The sequence below is a fragment of the Labrus bergylta genome, chromosome 21 (assembly GCF_963930695.1).
Source record: "Labrus bergylta chromosome 21, fLabBer1.1, whole genome shotgun sequence".
In the NCBI taxonomy this organism is placed as follows: domain Eukaryota; kingdom Metazoa; phylum Chordata; class Actinopteri; order Labriformes; family Labridae; genus Labrus; species Labrus bergylta.
The window spans coordinates 10383029-10402657 of NC_089215.1; the positions used below are offsets into that span (position 1 = coordinate 10383029).

Consider the following 19629-nt stretch of genomic DNA (forward strand, 5'->3'; position numbering starts at 1 on the left):
GGTGTTCCTCACATATGGGTTTGAAGATATATTTGAACTAGCTTTACAATTAGCTATCTATGTGGTTTCTCCAACTTCACCCTTTTTTTGTAAGAAATAGGCTAAAACTGCAAATCAAGCTCAATCTTACACAAACAGCACGGTTCAAGTGGGATCAGTGAACTATGATCGGATCTCTTTTGTCAGCTGTGTAATGTCCAAGTAAGTCAATAGTGGCTTTTTATTTTTTGGTGGTTTATGAGATATAGATAGCCAACATTACTTTGTCCTTTATGGCACTTCTGTGTGGAAAAAAAAGCTCCTGAATCGATGTAAGCTGGTAAAAAAAGTATGGCTTTTGTAGAGATTAACATGCCGACTGGGCAGAGGCTAAAAAGGAAATTGAAAACACAACCATCTCTCTTGTACATGTCACTTCTTCATCATGTTCCCTTTTCTCCGTTTTCTTTTCCTGTTCCTCTTCCTGTCTTCTCTTGAGATATGTCTCCTCTCCTCAGAACATGAAACCACTACCACTCAAAGAAAGACAACTTTACTACCAATTATTTTCACTCCATCAATTATTCTTCCAGTGTATTTGCTCCCCTTCATTCCTTAGTCTCCTTGCTGTCATTAATATTTAACAAAAGCTGTCAGTTTTGAAGTGTTTGAAGAGTCCAGCTAGGTTTTTCTCTGTTACTCGCTATGTCTTAGAATGCCAATGAACTTGATGATTTTGGGCTCTTTCAAAGTTTTAACTTGTTTCATTTGTACTAGATAGTACTCTTGGTGTTTTTCCTGGCTTAATTCAGGGTTGACTCAATCATTAATTGTTTGAGTTGTTTATTCATTCCTTGAAAATGGAATGAATATTGTAAAGTCTTACAATAGGAGCCTCCCCATGTTGCGTGAGGAGCAGTGCCCTGCAGATCATTGGATCAGCAGATTTGCTGCCAAGCTCAGGTGACAGTGTAGGTGTTGGCAGCTGCGTGCAATCTCTGACGCCTGTTCCAGGGCAGTATGTCAGGTCTGCACAGAGAGGGTAAGAATTACTTCATCAGACTGACAAAAGTAGTTTTTATAAGTGTCGGGTTCATATGGAGAGAACTCACTGGGTGTTGAGAGTGTTGTTTTTTGTTGTTTTTTTTTCCTGTGTTGGATTCCTGGTCATGTGTTTGGAGGAATGTCTTATAAATGTGAGACCTTGGTGTGAATGTTTTGAATTTGCTGAATTTACTTAAAATTTTTCTGAATTTGTACAAGTGTTGTTTCCTCTAAGCTAAAAAATAGTCACTCAGCATTCTAGTTGGAGCTTAAAGACTACAATTATCTGCATTTTTTTTAGGCATGGCTGTAGGTTTGGTTATGGTGGTCAGGTGGTTGATCCCTTTTTGGTAACATTGCCATGTAAGTCTGTTAAATTGTTTGTGTTCTCCAAACAGTTATGTTTGTTTTTGATGATTTTGATGATCTTTTTAAGGCTAATTAGCAACGGTTAGCATGCTAACAAGCGTAAGAAGATGCATCATACCGAGACAAAAATGATCAACAAGCATTGTGAGTGTGAGCATACTGCGTTTACATTGGTATGCTTGGGTTGAAATAGGTTTGTTAGCCTTATAGTGTCTGACAAATGTTGCTTGACCGATATAGGAATTAAGATTCAGGATATATTTGCCTCCATTTAATTTAATTCACTCCTTCGAAACTTACTAACCTAGCTCTATGGAAGCCCAATACTGCATTGCTAGATCTTTTTGCACTGAATGTTGGTTAGTATGTTTGTTTCAATTACAATGAAATATAATGTAAACTCCTAAACAAAAGTAAAACTGACCACATCAGTAATGCTATACAGTTTTCCTTGTTATAAAACTCAAGCCCCTTTTTACCATTATCCCTCTATGTTGACTAGACCCCTGTTAAAATAAGACTGACAGTAGTTTCTTTCCTTTGGACAACAGCAGGTACAATTCCTACATTTGCATCGACAAATCCACCACTTACTGTATATCTTTGGGTTTTCTTCCATTTTTCAAGCAAGACAAATGTGATGGCTGCTCTGGAGATGTCAATTTTCTCCAAGAGAGTGAATACATTTTAGGCCAAAAATATAACACAGGTGGGAAGCAGAATTGTACTTAACATTAAATCCTTGACACTTTCCCTAAGTTGTTGTTTATATTCCACATTTCCTCATACTCTACCCAGTGCTAGTTCTGTAATTCCTGAAGAAAAATGTAATATTCATTGCAGAAACTGACCACGTTTGACAGGGCTTTACAATTCTACAAGAAGATTGGTCTGTGCTACGAATGATTTTACCTCATCATACTGGTGCAATGATAATGCAATACTAAAATTGAACCTTCTTGAAAAATGAAATTCAAACCATCAGAAGTTTAAACATGGAAAGTACATCCTTGAATATTTGGATTCAGATTTGTACCAGTGTTTCCTTATCATTTTTTGGCATCCAGGGGTAACAACCTCCGTAAACAGACTGAAGTTGTATCATTTCTAACAGGTGAATATCTCATTTTTTAGCAGATATCTCCACTTAGACCTAACACTCAACAACACCACAGCTGGTGCATGTTCATGTTCATGTGTGTGTTCTGTTTGTGTGACAGCTACAAGCCTTCTCATTGTTAGCTGGGGTTTTCCAGAAGAAAAAAAAGTATCCGACAAATTGAAATTAGAGCTGCCGTGACATTAGAGGTGAAATCAAGCGCATGATATGAAATGTGAGATTTATTGCCATCCATACAGTTATGTGATGGCAAAATAATTGCTGAGCTGAGAGGTGAAGGCTATCTGACTGATCAACCGTGGTCACCAGCGGCAGCCTAATCTGTCACAGTTAACACCTACTTACATCATGTTAGCCGCAGGGCATGCCTCATTATTTACTCAGTCACATATGAAGGCTAACATGTGAGTACACACCCTTTGCATGTGTGCCAGGATACCCCTATCACACTAGCTTATATGTCACATATACAGTACATATCTGCATATAGACTACGCTCCATTGTGTCCCGCATTTAATATCTTTTTCATGTTCTGCCTCTCAAGAGAGGTCTGCTGAGAGTGTCACACTGAACCACAAATACTTAACTCAGTATATGGAGGACTCCAGAAGGAAAATTCTAAGTTTGTTTAAAGGCAACCAGTGTCGGTACACAGAAAATCCATAAACCCAGGGGCAGAGGCATCCCAAAACATTTAAGGCTAAGGGCTAGGTCAAAATAGAAAAACGGTCAGATCGAAGGCTACCAGAAACACCAAGAAGAATGCTGGAACGCTGACACAAAGTGCTAATAAACTGGGATACAAGGAGGAGAATACAGAGACTATATATTAAAGGGGTGTGGAGACAACTAGACTAAGGTGACAGAGACAAGGGAGGAGGGCCAGGAGGGATAAGACGTAACTAGTCTGGAGCTTTGACAGAGATTGGCTGTGTCTGAAATCACACACTATATAGTGCACTGTATATAGTGAATATGCCATTTTGTAGAATTCTGAGTGAGCATTCTCACTGATTCCAAACTGGGGGGGATTTGTTGGGGGGGCCCGCCCCCTCAACATAATGGTAGGGGAAGCACTGCAGTATGAGACATGCCTCTTGAAATACATTTTCAGATAGGGCTGGAAATTGGCAAGGACCTCACCACTACGATATGTATCACAATTGCTCCCTCTGTGTGGGGAGCGAGTCTTTTCTCCAAGTGAAAGAGTTTAAGTATCTCGCGGTCTTGTTCACGGGAAAGATGGATCCAGAACTTGACAGGCAGATTGGCGCCGCACCGGCAGTAATGCAAGCATTTTACTGAACCACCATGGCGAGAAAAGACTTGAGCCTGAAGGGCTCTATAATACAATGAAATATTCTACAATATATATGTTCATGCTGTGCTTAAACTTAAATCTTTTGATTTCAAAAAGAATTATGAGGGTTGTGCTTTCTCTGTCTTTCTTTGATGTCTACCCATTAGCCAGCAGCTAACTTTTATATGTCTGCATTTTCCTTCAGTGTTACATTTTTAAAGTGCGAGGCCTGGTTGCAGGTATGAGAAGGCCTTTGGGGTCAGAGAGAAAGTTTGAAAAGTGTGTTTCAGACTGAAAAATGCCTTCTGTTAAACCAGCCCTGGTGGTGCATTGGTGGGAGGAACCAATAGGAGTAGGTTACTGCATTAAAAGGCTTTACAGATGTCAAAACACTCACACATGTTTAGACTGTATTCTTACCCAAAGTACATGATTGGCAAATGCAGGGTATCGCCTGATGATTTTGGGTTCACTGAAGTAAAAGTTGAGCCTGGCTGAATTGTTTTAATTAGATGAACATGTTGTACCTTGTTAACCCTTCCCCCTGCCCTAGCTTTGATTTCTGTTGTGACATTGTACTTTCTGATTTAGAACAGTTTCTTTATAACTCAATGTCAGAATAGACAAACTCAGCCCATTAAACAACAGTATTAAAACCGGAAATGTCATGGCCACAAGGGGGTAGTTAAACAGTGTTGTAAGAGGGCCGATGAAATAAAACAGTATTGCATTGTTGAGTGAACAGAAGAATCTTGCTAAATACAAATATCATGTACCTAAATTAAGTAGAGGCTCCCTAAACATCCGTACTTTGCACCACTATGAGTAGATAAGTAAGTTAAAGCCATTCTGGCACTCTTTACAGAGGACTGGATTTCCATAAGATTTTCATTTTGATACATTGAATTCAATTATACTGCTTCTCTCCAATCAAACAGGACTGGAGCCATTCTCCCTGCATCATATTTCCGACAGTAACTGAATTCAGCTGAAAGGGATTCATGTATTATAAAGTCTTAAATGAGACTAGAAGTTCCAGGATTTGACAAAGCTTGCTCGCAGGATGAGTTGCCAAATCTTCTAAGTGGAACGAATACAGTGGAAAATGCAGCATAATTGTCCTCGTTTGAACCCAACTTCCTTCCAACTCCACCTCCTCGTCCTCTCTGTTAATTTAAATCTCCTTTTCTTTCTCAGTGTTGCATTGAATTTCAATCATTTATTGGCTTGATTGTTAAACAAAGCATTATTGATGTGGCAGCTTTGAAAAATGTGCAACGGGAACAAAAACATATTTACACCTCAATGCTTTTTGGTGCTTTATTGCAAGATCCCTTAAACTATGCACATTCTCTCTCTCTCTCTGTCTGTCTGTCTCTCTTTTAACATAATTCTCCATTCTCCAACTGTTCATTTGTTTTTAAACGTTCCCATTATTTTGTCATCAGCCCGCTTTTCTCTCTTTATCTTTCTTTCCGCTGTTTGCTTTAATGCCTTATTCTCGCTTCATTTTCTTCCTCATCTATCTGCTTACCCTGGCTCCCTGCTTGCTCACTGGTTTTGCCAATTTAGTGTGCGTTCACAAACTTCTCATATCCTTCTTTTTCCTTCTGGCTTGCCCACAACTGATCGATATATCTATTTCCTTAGCCAATTTTTTTTTTTTTGTACCTTCCCTTTTCTCAGCGATAACAAACTGATTAGGTTTGGAACATAAAAGTCTGTGAGGCTTTGATGCGAGCGAATCCGACAAATTGCTTCATTTATTTCGGTAGCACTTGAGGTTAAATAACTGCAACAAGTATCTGTTATGTTGACAAGAACGTTTAGCAGGTAATGTTGCCACTTTGGTATGCCAGCTTTAATGCTGCTTTCAAGTGCTGTTGAAATTTATTAAAATTACATATTGAGTGGAAATGAAGGACCCTGCAGAGGAGGAAAACGAAATTAGGAAATTCATGATGAGTTATAAAAAATAAAAAGGAGTTCGGTTGTCTTTGCCAATAGCTGATGGCTGGTGCTATTTCAGTCTCATCCCCCTGCCTCCCCCCATGACATCCCAGTTTTATAAAGTAATGACGGCTTGGGGAAAGAGCCTTTCTGTAAGGGACTTAAAGGCATCATTTATATTTTGGTTGGCTCAGTGGTAGAATCAGTTGTTGGCGGTTCAATACCCAGCTCTTGCAGTCCGATGTCTCAGTATCCTTGGGCAGGACACTGAACCCCAAATTGGTCCTCCACTACACTAGTGGCCTACAAGTTCTTGTGAATGGAATAGTACTGATGGGCAGTTTGGCACTTTGTGTAGTAGCCTCTGCCATCAGTGTGTGGATGTGTTGTAAATGGGTGAATGTGACAGTATACAAATGCTCTGACTGTTGAGAAGACTAGGAAAGCCTTAAACAAGTCCAAGAACATTTACCAATCCATTTTATAACTATAAATATTATGTTAAATTCTATGAGGAAAAAAAAGGATCTCATTAAGTCATTTTACACCAGCAAAACAATATGAAGCATCTACAGTACATGTTATTTATAAACCCACATTTTTAGTCTAGTTTTTCAAACTGATCTTAGTATTTTTTGATGTCTATATTTGTTAGTTTTGTGTGGTGCCTTGACTGTTGTTGCAGTTGCTGCTGTGACGGTGTAATTTCCTGCAAAGGATTAATAAAGTACCCTTCTGTCATCTATCGATCAACTGTACGTCGCAAAAGCTATAGCAGCAGCCTGTTGCAACAGTAAGTCGATTCAGACTTTATTCCCACCCTTTGCCAAGCAGAAAGTCAATCAAAGATTAAAAGTATTGGGTGGCCAAGTGGATGTCAGAGGGGCACATGCCACTCCAGGCAACCCATTGTTTAAACATTATGTAGAAATTGGCTCTGTTTGGGTGTAGTATCTAGTGTTCATGCTGGCGGGGCAGGATGAGAGGTTGATATGAGGTCATCGTGAAGGACTGGTCTGGTTAAATATTTCCAATTCTCCTTAACAGTCTGTTCTCCTTCATAAGTTGAAAAGTTTGCACTTTTGGCCGCCTTTGATGTGCTTCCATCACTGCTTGTCTTCCCAAGGAATTTGCACTCTTTTAGAATCCAGAACTTGAGCATTAAGACCTGAGGCTTTAGAAGACAACTCTTTTATAATTTATCATCACTTTCGATCCTGTCTTTTCTCTCCACTTTCCCCTCTGTGTCTCTGCTTTTTTTCTGTTCTGTTCTGTGTGTGTGTGTGTGTGTGTGTGTGTGTGTGTGCAATCAGGGAAATTGTTGCATTTTCGATTCTGCCTCTTCACACTCACAGGCGCTGACTGTCTCTGTGAGTTTGGCAGAACAAGAAGAGACGAACAAGGTGCACTGATATTAGTTCATTGGACAACACAAATGTGTGTGTGTGTGTGACTTTGTGCTTTTCAATACTGCCACGGGGAGAACAATTTGCCCCCAATATGAGTCCTTCAAACTGGTTCAAACTGGTTTAATTCAATTACCCCATATGCAGGTATGCAGTGGCATGTGTATTTACAAAAAGTGTTTACTCTTTGCATCGTTTACTTCATTTTGTGTAATTCAAGCTGTTTATCACATTAAAGCAGGGAAATTGATTTAAAAAAGTTTAGCTCGACACTTGTCTAGTGGTGCATGAGAAGCTCCTGGCACCTTTCATGCCTTATTCTGTTTCTCAAAGCCTATTCTCATTTGTATAATTACTGAAACAAAAATGTATAATAGAGTGTCGAATGGAATTGGAAAATAAGCAGGGGCAGGTTGAGATTTCATTTAAAACAAGACTCACATTGGAGCAAAGGTATTAAATGAATACAAAATTAACAACTTTAATTATTCTTGTATAAATTGTCTCACACTATAGCTGCTGTTTAGCCATCCACTTATGGGCAGATTATGGGACTACAGCAGCCTGAATGCTGTTAGAAAGAAAGAAGCGAGACCCTCACTCTGAAAGACAGAAAACAAACCAGTCAGCTGTGCGGTGGACTGATTATTACTGGGTCTCTTTCTTTTGAAGTGAGTGTGTTTGTTTCGCAGGTCTTTTACAGTCTTTTTTCAGTTTTACATCTCTTTTAAGTTGCTGTAGGAGTCTTTGTTGTGTTAAAGACACTTTTCATCATTGTTTTTTTTTATCTATTTGTAGTTGTGTGCATCTTTGTAGTCACACCATTGACTTTTAAACTCTTCAAACAGTGTCTGCTCCTGGTGTCTTGGGCCTGTTGCTATTACACCTGTTTTATAATTATGGAGTTTCATCTCATGAATCTCATCTCTAAAGATCTCATCCATAGCCCCTGCTTTTGGACCAAATTCTCAAGAGGGTTTTGTAGTGATGCCATAAATAAGCATACAGGCACTTAGTCTCAGCCTTTTTAAAAGACATAAAAAGGCTCTAGTTTTTAAAGTTTCTGTGTAAGATCAATTAAAAAAATCAATTATAAAATAGATTTCTCGCTGGCATTTTGCAGATCACCAAGTTGTTACCCAAATTTTATTCAGATGTAATTATGTCATCAATAAACCTACAATGTGGTTTAAACAGAAGAATAGAAAAATATCCCCAGTTCTGCCCTGAATCTGCACCTTTTACCCTTTTTTGTTATTTTTTTTCGGTGCAGCAGTGTGGCTGCATAATAGACCATCCTGTAAGAGTCACAGGGTTTCACATGTTCAGTGTCCTGGCAGGCGAGCCTCCAGCAAGACAGCAAACCAAACGTAGCGAGTCGTTCTGAGTAAGACTGCCAGCCATCAGCTGAAAGGCAAAGAAGCAGGACATTTCTAGTCTTATTTTGGCAGCAGACGAGCTGTGAAAGATGCAGTCAGACACAGACAAACAGGCGGAAAGACAGACACACACACACACACACACACACACACACACACACACAGACAGACACCAACACAAACAGGCTAACAGACACGCTGACGGTGAGAGAAATAGACAGATGTCATCTCTGACAGTACAAGGGAAATATTTGTATTTGTTGTTCTGTTTCCGCACACAGTCGGTTAGAGTTACAGTAACGAGGTCTTATCAGCCACTCGCGATGACAGGACGCTGATGACAAACACTGAGATGGTGAGCAACATGAAACAGGACGTCAACATCTCTCGCTTTCACTTCTTTTTTTGGGTCAAGACTCCGTTTTGCTACTTAGCTCTTTTATTTTTAACTCAGAGCGACACATTCTGCATAATTATCTCCACTATTTAAAGGTCAAACTTTTGTTGTTGTGCCTTCCGAAGTTGATGATTTTGTTTGCTTGTTTTTCCCTTATCCTGCTTTGCAGTCTTTTTCATTAGATGGCCACTGTTTCTTCCTTACACCCCCCCCCCCCTCCCCCTTCTCATTTTCTTCCCCAACCTTTGATCATTAAACATCAATGGGAGGTTGGCCTTTAAATTCCACGGTCACAATCTGTACCTTATTTTTCCCCCCCGTCTTTATCAGTCTGCTCGTCTGTCTGGTGTTGTCTCGGTAAAAGTCTTTGTTTTCTGGTCCCTCTCTCTCTTTCCTAATCTCTCATTCTCAGTCTTTTTCTACCTTCTGCCCCATCTCTCCCCTTGTTCTCTGTTCTCTCTCCCTTTCTTTGTTTCCATTGCATCTGCATGTTTTTCTTATTCTCTCGTCCTCGGTTTCCTTTGTGTGGAGCGCTCCTCTCTCTATCTGTCGGCTGTATTTCCTCGCTCTCTCTCTGGAGGAATGAGACTTTTTGAAGTTCTACCAGAGGAGAAGCGCCTTCAGCCCTCGTTCAATTCATCCTGGTTACTGACGCTTACAGCATGGCCTACTATTCAGTGACACAAAGCATTGTGAACTTTATTAGGGAATTAAACATTAGCCAGCAACTCTGCCCAACTCAGAGTCTCACAAATAGGGTCAACTCATAAAGATTCCTGTTTGTAAATTACAGACATGGTGTTCTCCCTGTTTCTCCTCATTCTGCTAAAATGTTTGATTTTCATCACTGTGTGATTTACTGATAAAACTGTGTCTGGGGGAAAAGTGATCTGAAGCTTTTGCTTATTCAAATGTTTTTTGTTTTCAGGAGTGAAATTTTAATGAACTGCAGTTGTGGGTTACGATTACAAATAAATGAATAAAGGCTTTGGTTTGGTTAGACGTGCATGCCGTGTGTGATGTCGCACAGTCATGCGCGCTGCAGCTGTCACATCACTCCAAAAAACAGTGATTGAAAGCAGGTATAAGTGATGTGGGAAAAGCAATAATCCGTCTGTTGAAATGAAAGACCTCTAAAAAATAAATGAACTGGAGCAGGATAGAATGCGAGTAATGCTACAGGGACTGGAATGGGAAGGAGGGGAAGGTTTTTATTTATTTTATTTTAGCCCGGGATTTGGATGGAAAGCCTCTCGTACATATAAGAGAGAACTTCTGGTTCTGAATCAGTAGGCTATATCTTTAGCTAGATCTGTACATGGACCATCCAGTGTTATGGCAATTTGTTAGTCTTACATAACACATTAATGTTAACTTTTGATTCTACATAGGACACAAACAGAGGTCTCTTCAGTGGAACAGAAAGAGATTTCTAGATTTCATTTTTTTGGAAAACTGGAACACCATGTGAATGCACATAAATCCTGTAGATTACATTTTACTGTTCTACCAACACGAGACCAGGTGACGTGTAGAGATGTTACATTTAGGCAGAAACAATTATCTATTTGTTTCTCTATTGTAAAGTGATACTATTAGGTATTAACAGAAGTTGCATTCGTCTCAAAAGGGCGAGAACAGAAACATCTGACCTTCCAAGTAAAAGTAAAATACAAACAATTTCCGATATGGTCTCAGTTGTAGGCCAAATCATATGGCATTCTTTTTTTCTAATTCATCATTGTTAGAAAAAAAACAATCTTGCTTTTTGTTTTCTTGTAAAAATAGCTCCTTTGAGAGAAACAAGTCTATTTTTAGTTTGTTTTCATTGTTTTTCTCAATGTGAGGTTATGAAGAATAAAAAAGTTCATCTCCTAGAAGGGAATCACAGTTTGGGTTAGTAGATGTCAAAGGATAATGTAGCAGAGGCTGTTTATTGTATTATTCAACTCAAATGACAGATATGCAACAGAAAACGAAGCCTGTCGCAGATATTAGATTTGTTTATCCATCCCTTTCAATCAAAAACTTGAATTATTTTCTGTAAAGCTTGAACATTAATGGAAATAGATCAGTAAGAATGAGACAAACACACGTATACATACAACCTGAATTACTATCCATTTAAAGAACTTTTGATTCACTTCCTTGGTGGTTTCAGAAAAAGATTCAAAGCAATGTTTGAGAATATGAATAATAAATAATCTTCAGATAATACTTTGATACAACACTTTCATGTTTTTATCTAGTGGGATTATGTGCGGCACTGCAACTCTTTTTTTTGCTGATGTATCTTTTGACATGTTAACATCATATATCTATTAGTCTTTGCCATTACTACAATATGTCTTCCAGGGGCATTATTTACAGATAAGGGGATGAAGCCTTATTAAATAACTACCAGATTTTAAAAAAATTCAAGTCATCAACCAGGCTAGCATGACGGTATAGAGACTCTTAGGAATGACTAAATATTGAGCATCCATATCAATTCATAAAAATCAGTGCCACTGAAAAAGAATGCCATCTGCTTCTCTCCCCTCTCTACGATGTCAGAGGTGTTCCTAATATACTCTCAGGGCTTCTTCTTGATCAGAGTCCACCACACCTGGAACGCCTTTTCAGATACACTGAAGCACCAGGGTCTAATATGCTGAACTCAATTAAAAGCAGGTTAAGAACAGCATCGTAGCACTACTAAGTCTGCCCTTGAGCCCCTGTGACTGCATCTCACCTCTGGGGTTTGGAAGAATATCACAATTACATTTTCCCTGTCAGCCAACTCCATCTCCATCCAGGGGGCAGGGCAGAAGTAATCTGACTCTGTCACAGTAATGTCTGCCATGGGAACTTCTGTAAATTAGTTCTAATTAAACAGGCGGCACATTTGACGTGATGGGAAGATGTTGAATGTTGTACTTACTGAATAAGAGCTAGAGGTTTCATCTCAGATAAAGTCTAATATAGGATCATATCTTTCTATATCTTAGGATCTGGAGAATATTTTCAGTCTTACCACGAAGACTTTTTACAAAGGTTTATCAAATTAATTATACTGTAGACTATTGCTGTTCTGGGTCTGGATTCAACAGATTACTATAATAGTAGTAATAATACTTCTGTATATTCATACTATTATACCGAATACTAATTTTAAGAAATTAAATTGCACACATTGGACGGTTTAGTTGGTTGGTAAGCAGAAGGGTGAATAAGCACATTTTAAGTAGACTGTCTGGGAATATAGTGGAGAAGGAGTGTGACAAACATACTCATTCACATCGAAGAATATGGGATACCATATGTGCCAGTAAACTGTGCTGACAGGATATTTGTCCATTTAAGTCGGCTTCAAATCGTCCTTTATTGTCACAAAACTGTTTGTCACAGGTTATTTCCATTTTTATTTTTCAAACCTAGAGATTAACATTTTGCTTCTGATTGGTCGAAAATGTTGCTCCATAGAAAAACATTCTGTCAGATTTAACAGTATGACGCAGGGCAGAATGAGGTTTTCTCCTGTGCAAAGTAAAATGATTGTCTGTATTGTGGATCTGTGAATACATTTCTGTATGAGTTCACGAAGATAGCACCGAGTGAAACGTTGTCTTTTCCCTTGAGCTGTACATGCTCTCCAAATTAAATGTAATCAGACTTGAAGCAGCCCATGTTCACTCCAGTTGCACTTGGTTTTAAATTGCCATCTAGTTATGTACCCCTTATCTGGGTAACATATAATGTGATTTTGATTCTGAATTTACACCTCTTAATTTGAATGCATCCTTATTGGTATGTTTTTTCACTTCAGGAACTTTGCATACATCTATATACGATACGAAAACAGCAACAGCCACACCACAATCTGCACTTAACATGTGTTTGTTTTCATCCAGATGACAGGTGCAGAAACAATAATACTTTAGAAGCAGACATCTCAGCTAATTGTTATTCTCCCAATATCATCTTCAAAATGTCAAATTTGTGCTGCTAATTCTGAGTTGTTTATTGCTACTGCTTGCATTTTACATCACAACAATTGCAAATTTACATAAATACTTCCTTCTCCATCATCGTCCACAGGTTTTGATATTTACATTCATGGTGGAAATCCCTGTAAAATGATCATTGTCTTTTTATGCACAAGCACAGAAAATGATCCAAGACTTGAAACTGGCTACAACATTGCAGCGACAAACACAAAGTTGAGTGGCTGCAGAGCTGTAACATCGGGAGAGCATCTTATTTTTGGGATATCATGGAGTGAAATGTCAGTAAGGAAAACATACAATCTTGTGGGAATGGGTTTGAAAAGTGGAGTGGAAAATGCCAGCTTTTAATGCTGCATGCATTTCACAGCTATAATGATTATAACTGACCTGCGACCATGTGCTCCCGCCCACTTCTCTTTCAGCAGCTGGGTGCTTGGTGAGGAATGGTGGTGAAGATGGTAAGGACGCACTTAATGGGGCCGCTGTCATGGGGCCGGGTCAAATGGATGAGTATAATGGGAACAGGAGTCCTTTATCTGCTACTACTATCCACCTGCCTCGGACAAGACACTGAAGGTAAAGAGTCTCAGTTTGTGTCGCCTCCTTCATCTCCCTATCCATCTCTTCTCAGCTGCACTTGATGCCATTGTCTTGCCCCTTTTTCACCTTTTTTCACCTTTTTTTTAAAAATAATTTAGAGTCTTCTCAAGTCTCCTCAGTTGGGATTTAAGATCAGAATTGTGCACAAAATGTTCTGTATTCTGACGTATTTTAGACAGTGAATACCTCTCAGTCAGCTGCAGCATTTCAAGAGATATTTAATGTGTTGAATCTCTGATGTAAAAGATGTGCGAGCAGTTTATTGAGTTTCACTTTTATTATTCATTTTCCACAATCTGTTGAATATTTTTTTTTCTACACCTGTTAGCAAAAACATTATACTGTACCTGCTAACGGGAACATGCTAACATCGTTAGTGTCAGCAAACACATTACACCTGCTGCACATTAACATGTTAGCATTGTAGCTGCTAGCGTTCTGATGTTAGCATCTACTTTAAGTCTTGTTACTATGTTCTTGATCATTTGTGAGATAGCTTAAGAAGTATATTTTACAACAAAATTCCTTCATCCTTTTCACTCATAAAATCATTTACCCTTTTGAATGTTACATTCAGCTCAGTTAGCAAAAAGGTTTCAATGTAGTGCATTGTAAATATTAAAGTTCTATTCTATGTGGTGACATACGTGTTATATGTTTTAGCTGCTATGTGTTTTTTTAGTGTTTCTTCTGTCACTCAACGATAAACTTTCAAGTCCATCAGAAGAAAAGGCCTAAGATTCATGTTCATTTTTCCTTGAAGTGAGAGCAAAGTGAAGCAAGGCAAGTCAGAAATTAAGTCATCACCGAGGGTAGAGCTCAGCATAATACTCGCTTGACTTTCTGCTCGATTTGTCAGAATATTAATATTCCATTTAACTTTTAGTCCCTCAGATTTATCTGGTTGGCATTTCACTGACAGTGGCTGCAGCCAAAGGTGAAAGTCTGGGACTGTGTACGCGTCTGTGCTGAGGCAGGAGAGAAGCATGTGTTAGCATCAAGGCTGTCTTTTACTGTGTTCGTGGAGAGTTTCTCTTAAGTCAGGTATATTCTTAATAGCCATACGACAAAAAAAAGTCCCTGAACCCATCACACATGTCCTCCTACATACAATTAACACATGTAAAACTGTTTCTAAATGTTTGGCAGCCATTATTCTGGTGTCACCTACACATAACAAAAATAGTATGTTTTAATAAGCCTGAGTTTTCAGGTTGACAGACAAAATGTTACTCCTCCTCGCGACATGACTGCTACTACGCTTTTAATGAGCTCCAGTCCCAGGATCCTCGGTTGATTTGAACTGTTTGGACCCTTGCTTGACAAGAGACGCAGTGTGTCTTAATTAGCCTGGGTCCTGAGGTACGGTAACAGACTATATTTACTCAGATTTGGTTTCCAGTGTGACAACAGTACGAGTGTATTTTTAAAACCTCGATCGAGCGATGGCAATGTGTCAAATCAGGCTTTTGGGTTTACTCCCATCAGGCTTTTGTATTTACTCCCACTAAAAAACCTGTTCACTTCTTGCTAATTAAAATCTCATATGTTTTAATGCTCTTAACTGAAAGTTTGACTTGCAGCACACTCTAACTATTGTTGTTGGATTCAAATTTTTGTATTAGACCTAATTATAACTTCAATTATAGCCTTGTATTGTGTAGGTGGTGGTTCACTTGTTGGTTTAATTGAATGCAAATTAAAAAAGACTGAACAAAAAGTTATGCTTGAACTGCCATGGAGTATATTGAGGCTAAAGTGTTTGATTGTGTTTCTTTGCACCTGTTTGTTTGCCCGTAAGAGTTTCAGCATAACGATGAAACCTTTAACTAGTTTGTGTGTGTGATTACATGCCCCTGCGGTGTATTAAAAAATAAGACCCCCCCCGGCCACCAAAAAATAGACAATAATAAATAAACCTGATATTTCCAGATAGCCGTCTCTTATCTTCTTTCACGAAGCCATTTCTCTTACCGTGACTTTCTCAGGCCGGCCAGTTTTCCTACGAGGCTTAATGCAAAAAGATTCTGACACTATGTAAATGTCAGTTGCTAGCGTGACTGTGACCCTTTCCCAACTGACTTTTACTCGCTAGCCCTTCACATCGGAGTGTCACTGTGAATGAGCTCAAACTCACAGCTGTTTAGGGCACTCTGAATTTAGAGGGAGGGTATAAATAAACAGGTAAATTATGGGGCACAGCTGCCTCCATGTACCATTACCAGGATACATACATCCCTGTAGGGACGGCATGCTTGTAAGCCTTAATCCTACTGTCCATTGGTTATTGTTTATCATCATCCTCATTAACCATTCACAAATAGATTTTTTAAATGTCATGTTGGCATTTTGCGACGTATCCTGCCTGTTTTCAATGAAAAATATTCTCTCTTGGTTTACAATGTTTACTATAACTCCAGTGTAAATCCCTGCATCATTAGTCTCAGTTAAGAGGCTTTTTTTAAGGATGATTAGTCACAATTTTGAAATACTTGCATTCACTTTTTTATATTATTTTAAACACTTGAAATGTACCACATCGAAATGCAAAGAAAGCCACTAGAAGCCTATTAGTTGTAAAAGTTGATTTTCTGGAAAATTCTGGGGCAACACTAGCACAAAATCGATACTGTATGCCATGGTTGCACATAAATTGCAACATAGCAATGCACCAAATCCCAATTCTCTTCTAGATCTCTGAAATACTGCTTGAATTTCTTTGCAATTCAGAAGTGAAAGCAAATACCAAGAGTGCTCCAACTATAGTTTGATAAACCACTTGTACTTTTAATGGGGTTCAAAATCTTTGATGGTTGTTTTTCTGCATTGGGTAAGATTTGCAATCAAAGAAACAACCTTTTAAACCTCTGTCTGTTTTCAACATCCCTTTAAAAAAAAGAACAACAAACCAGTCCTATCCAACCACAGTAACGTGGATACAATACCCATGTCAAGTTTATTGATGTTCACCATCTGCCAGTCTATGCAAGTGAGTTATAAAGATGCAGGTTTCCATGACATTGTTTCAACCTGTTTTGCTTCTGTTTGATGGAGCGGGACAGTATATGTGCTGTGACAAATATGCTACACCGCTAATGTCTGTTGTGCCAGTGTTGCGGGGTTGATACTGCAGATTTATGTAGTATTTTTGTGCGTGTGTCAGCATGTGTGAGGCATTCAGAGTGTGGATGTGATTGGAGTTGGAGTTTTCAAGGTGATTTTAATATTTATTGCTGCTTTCCTTTGTTGTGAGATGTTTCATCTGAAGTGAGCGTCTCTCCCATCTGTCATCACTTCAGCCTCCCTTTTCGTCTTGTCCCTTTCACTGCCTTTCTTTTCAGTCCGCCATCAGCCCATCAGCCCCTCTCATTTCCCTGTTATACCCCTCTCTCTAAGGAAGACTGATATTTGGATGGATTGGTGTTTCTCCACCCCTTCCTTTGCTTTTGGAACTTTTCCTCTCTTAAGTTTTAGAGGCTTTTTTCTCTGGCATACTTTACTTTAAACGCCAATATTTTTTCTGTCTTTGTCAGTATGTTTCTTTCAAAAAGAATCCAACATTTTTATTGCATCAAGTCAGAAAATATGTAATGGCAACTTTGTCCTTGACAAATACATACAGCACATACCTGATAGCTTTTTTAAAACACTTGTTTTTGCATAATTTAAGCTGGTATGTTTCGAGATGTTTCCCTGCCTTTGTTGGAACATTGCATTGCTACAGTCACCAACAGTTGATGCATCACCATTGGAAGTAAAGCAGGGCTCCAGAGTGCGACTACATGTGACCAACATTTTTTCTAGGTCGCACTGGTGCACCTACATCATAAACAAAAAAATGATTGTAAGAATCCCAATTCCAGGTTAAGAGGTCGTACGTACTGTCATGTATGTTTATGGATACGTAAAATAACAGGCTACGTTATGAAATGCTTTATAACTAGCGTGGCTGCAGGATTGGTCAGTAGGGAGAGAAAGAGTTGGTTTAAATTAAAATATAAGCCCTCAACATATCTTTCGTAAAGAAAAGTTAGTTTTTGGAAGCTGAAAAACACATTCTTTCTGATATTGTTCTGCAACTTACCGTTTATTAGCTGCTATGCTGCTAGCTAACAGTCAGATCTAAATCATAGGCGAGGCTAGGTAGTCAAACCAGTCTCATTCATTCTTTGGAAATTTGAAAATGATTCTGACTTCTGAAATTCAAAAACACCCCGCTGCGTATGAAGTAAAACATTTAAAAAAAAAAAAAACAGTTTTAAAATGTCAAAAGAGGAACATGATTCCAATTTGAACCTTCAATGAAACACTGAAATAAAGCTTAAATTTGTGTTTCCTTCTTTTTCTGAGCAAAAAACCCTCTGAACATTCAAACTATTTATGTAAAATTTATTACAGCTGAGTTAAATCCTGGCTATAGTCTGAGACTAGGTTTTTTTCATGCCTTTATTTTAGAGATAGGACAGTGTATAGAGACAGAAACCAGAAGAGAGAGAGTAGGGAATGACATGCAGGAAAGGTGCCACAGGTTGGACTGGAACCTGAGCTGTTTGGTCTCGAGGACTTAAGCCTCTGTACATTGGGCGCGTGCACTATAAGCGCAAGGTTACCGGGCACTACAACAAAAGGGGATCCAACAGTTGCTACACACCATCAGAGCATCTCAGGTTATTGTTGGGGTGTTTATGTGTTTCCACCATGTGTCCTCAGAACAACTACGACTGATTACCACCTCTACCGCTGTCAGGTGTGTTCAACCCAGCATGGGCCAGGAGCAGATCTGACATACAGAGACACAGACAGAGAGAAAAGAGAGTCAGGATAATTGATAAGCCTGCACAGTGACAAAGTGGTGATCCCTACAGTACTGAGTCCGTGTGTTTCTTTGTGTGGGTGCGCTTTCTTGTGTGCGAGCAAGGTCTACAATCCGTTTTCTCCAGAGATACATCAATCTAACACAAGGTCACACTGTCACTCCTCTCCTTTTACTCCTTATTTTCACCTACTCTCCAACCATGCGCTCTTTTTCCTCCCATCCTCCTCTACCAATCCGTCCCTTCTTTCTCCTTCACTTTACCCCAAATTGTCTCATCTTTCCTGTCCATTTTTGTCCCCTCTGTTCCTACTCCGTCCTCCATGGATGAATGGATTGGGGTGCGAGGATAGATAGATGGATGGATAGATGAATGGGTGATGGATGAACGGCTGGCTGGTTGGGTAGAGAAGTGAGGACGGAGAGGAATCGGACCCCGGGGAGAGGTGCAGATTGGTATACCTGCTGATGGAAGCTTTAAAAGTACATGACACATGAAAACTTTTAGAGAGAAAAACACCCTTTCTCCTGTCTGTCTGCTCCTGTTTTCAACCTTTTATCACCATATCTCACCAACCTCTTTTTTGAAAGACTGAGTAGTCTATTTGGGGAATTCATGCCTGTCAGCCAAGTCGGTAAACGCTGTAACAAAACTTTTTGGTTTGTAAGCCATGTTGCTAAATGGAAACCAGGATTTTGGCCAGTATGAATGGAAGAAATGACTATCCCAGCTTCTTGTTTTAAGATTTTACACGGCTTAATAATGTGCTTAAAAGTACTGTACATGATCTCAAAGGAGTTATTTGCATATCAATGAACTCATTTCAAAGATCCCCAATTTGTAATTAACTTACAAACCCTGGGTGAACACAATATTTGGCTGCACGCCCCCATACATACAGTACTGTGTTAGTTCTATGAACATACTTAGACAAATACTATCACAATGTTAGGTCGCTTTGATGAAACATGTCCTCATCAGTTGAATTGTGTGTATGAGTGATAGACACTTTCTGTAGGTTTTACTGCACTGATTAAAGGATATTGTTAAACAGTGTTTCTTAAACATCATGTCAAAGATGCCACAGTATTAGGCCCAACATCTAACAGGAGTTTTTGCTTATACCAAATAATATCAAGATGTCCCTCTGTTGGGTTACTGAATGATGGAAATGTTGTGAAAATACATTGCTGGGGATCCCCTGGAATGCGTTCTGGGACACCTAGGATTTGAAAACAACTGTTCTGACAGACGTTTTTTAGTAACGCCTCTACAGATGTC

The 19629-nt window shown here is 39.1% G+C and overlaps 1 protein-coding gene across 1 annotated transcript in view; it reads left to right on the plus strand.

Moving 5' to 3' along the window:
- Window positions 1–19629, plus strand: part of LOC109990583 (protocadherin-15) — a 184322-nt gene that overhangs the window by 13788 nt on the left and 150905 nt on the right. The window contains exon 2 of the mRNA XM_065949432.1: window positions 13357–13510. Coding sequence (XP_065805504.1) covers window positions 13378–13510 — 133 coding nt within the window. The 5' untranslated portion in view covers window positions 13357–13377. The remainder of the gene's footprint in view (window positions 1–13356; window positions 13511–19629) is intronic.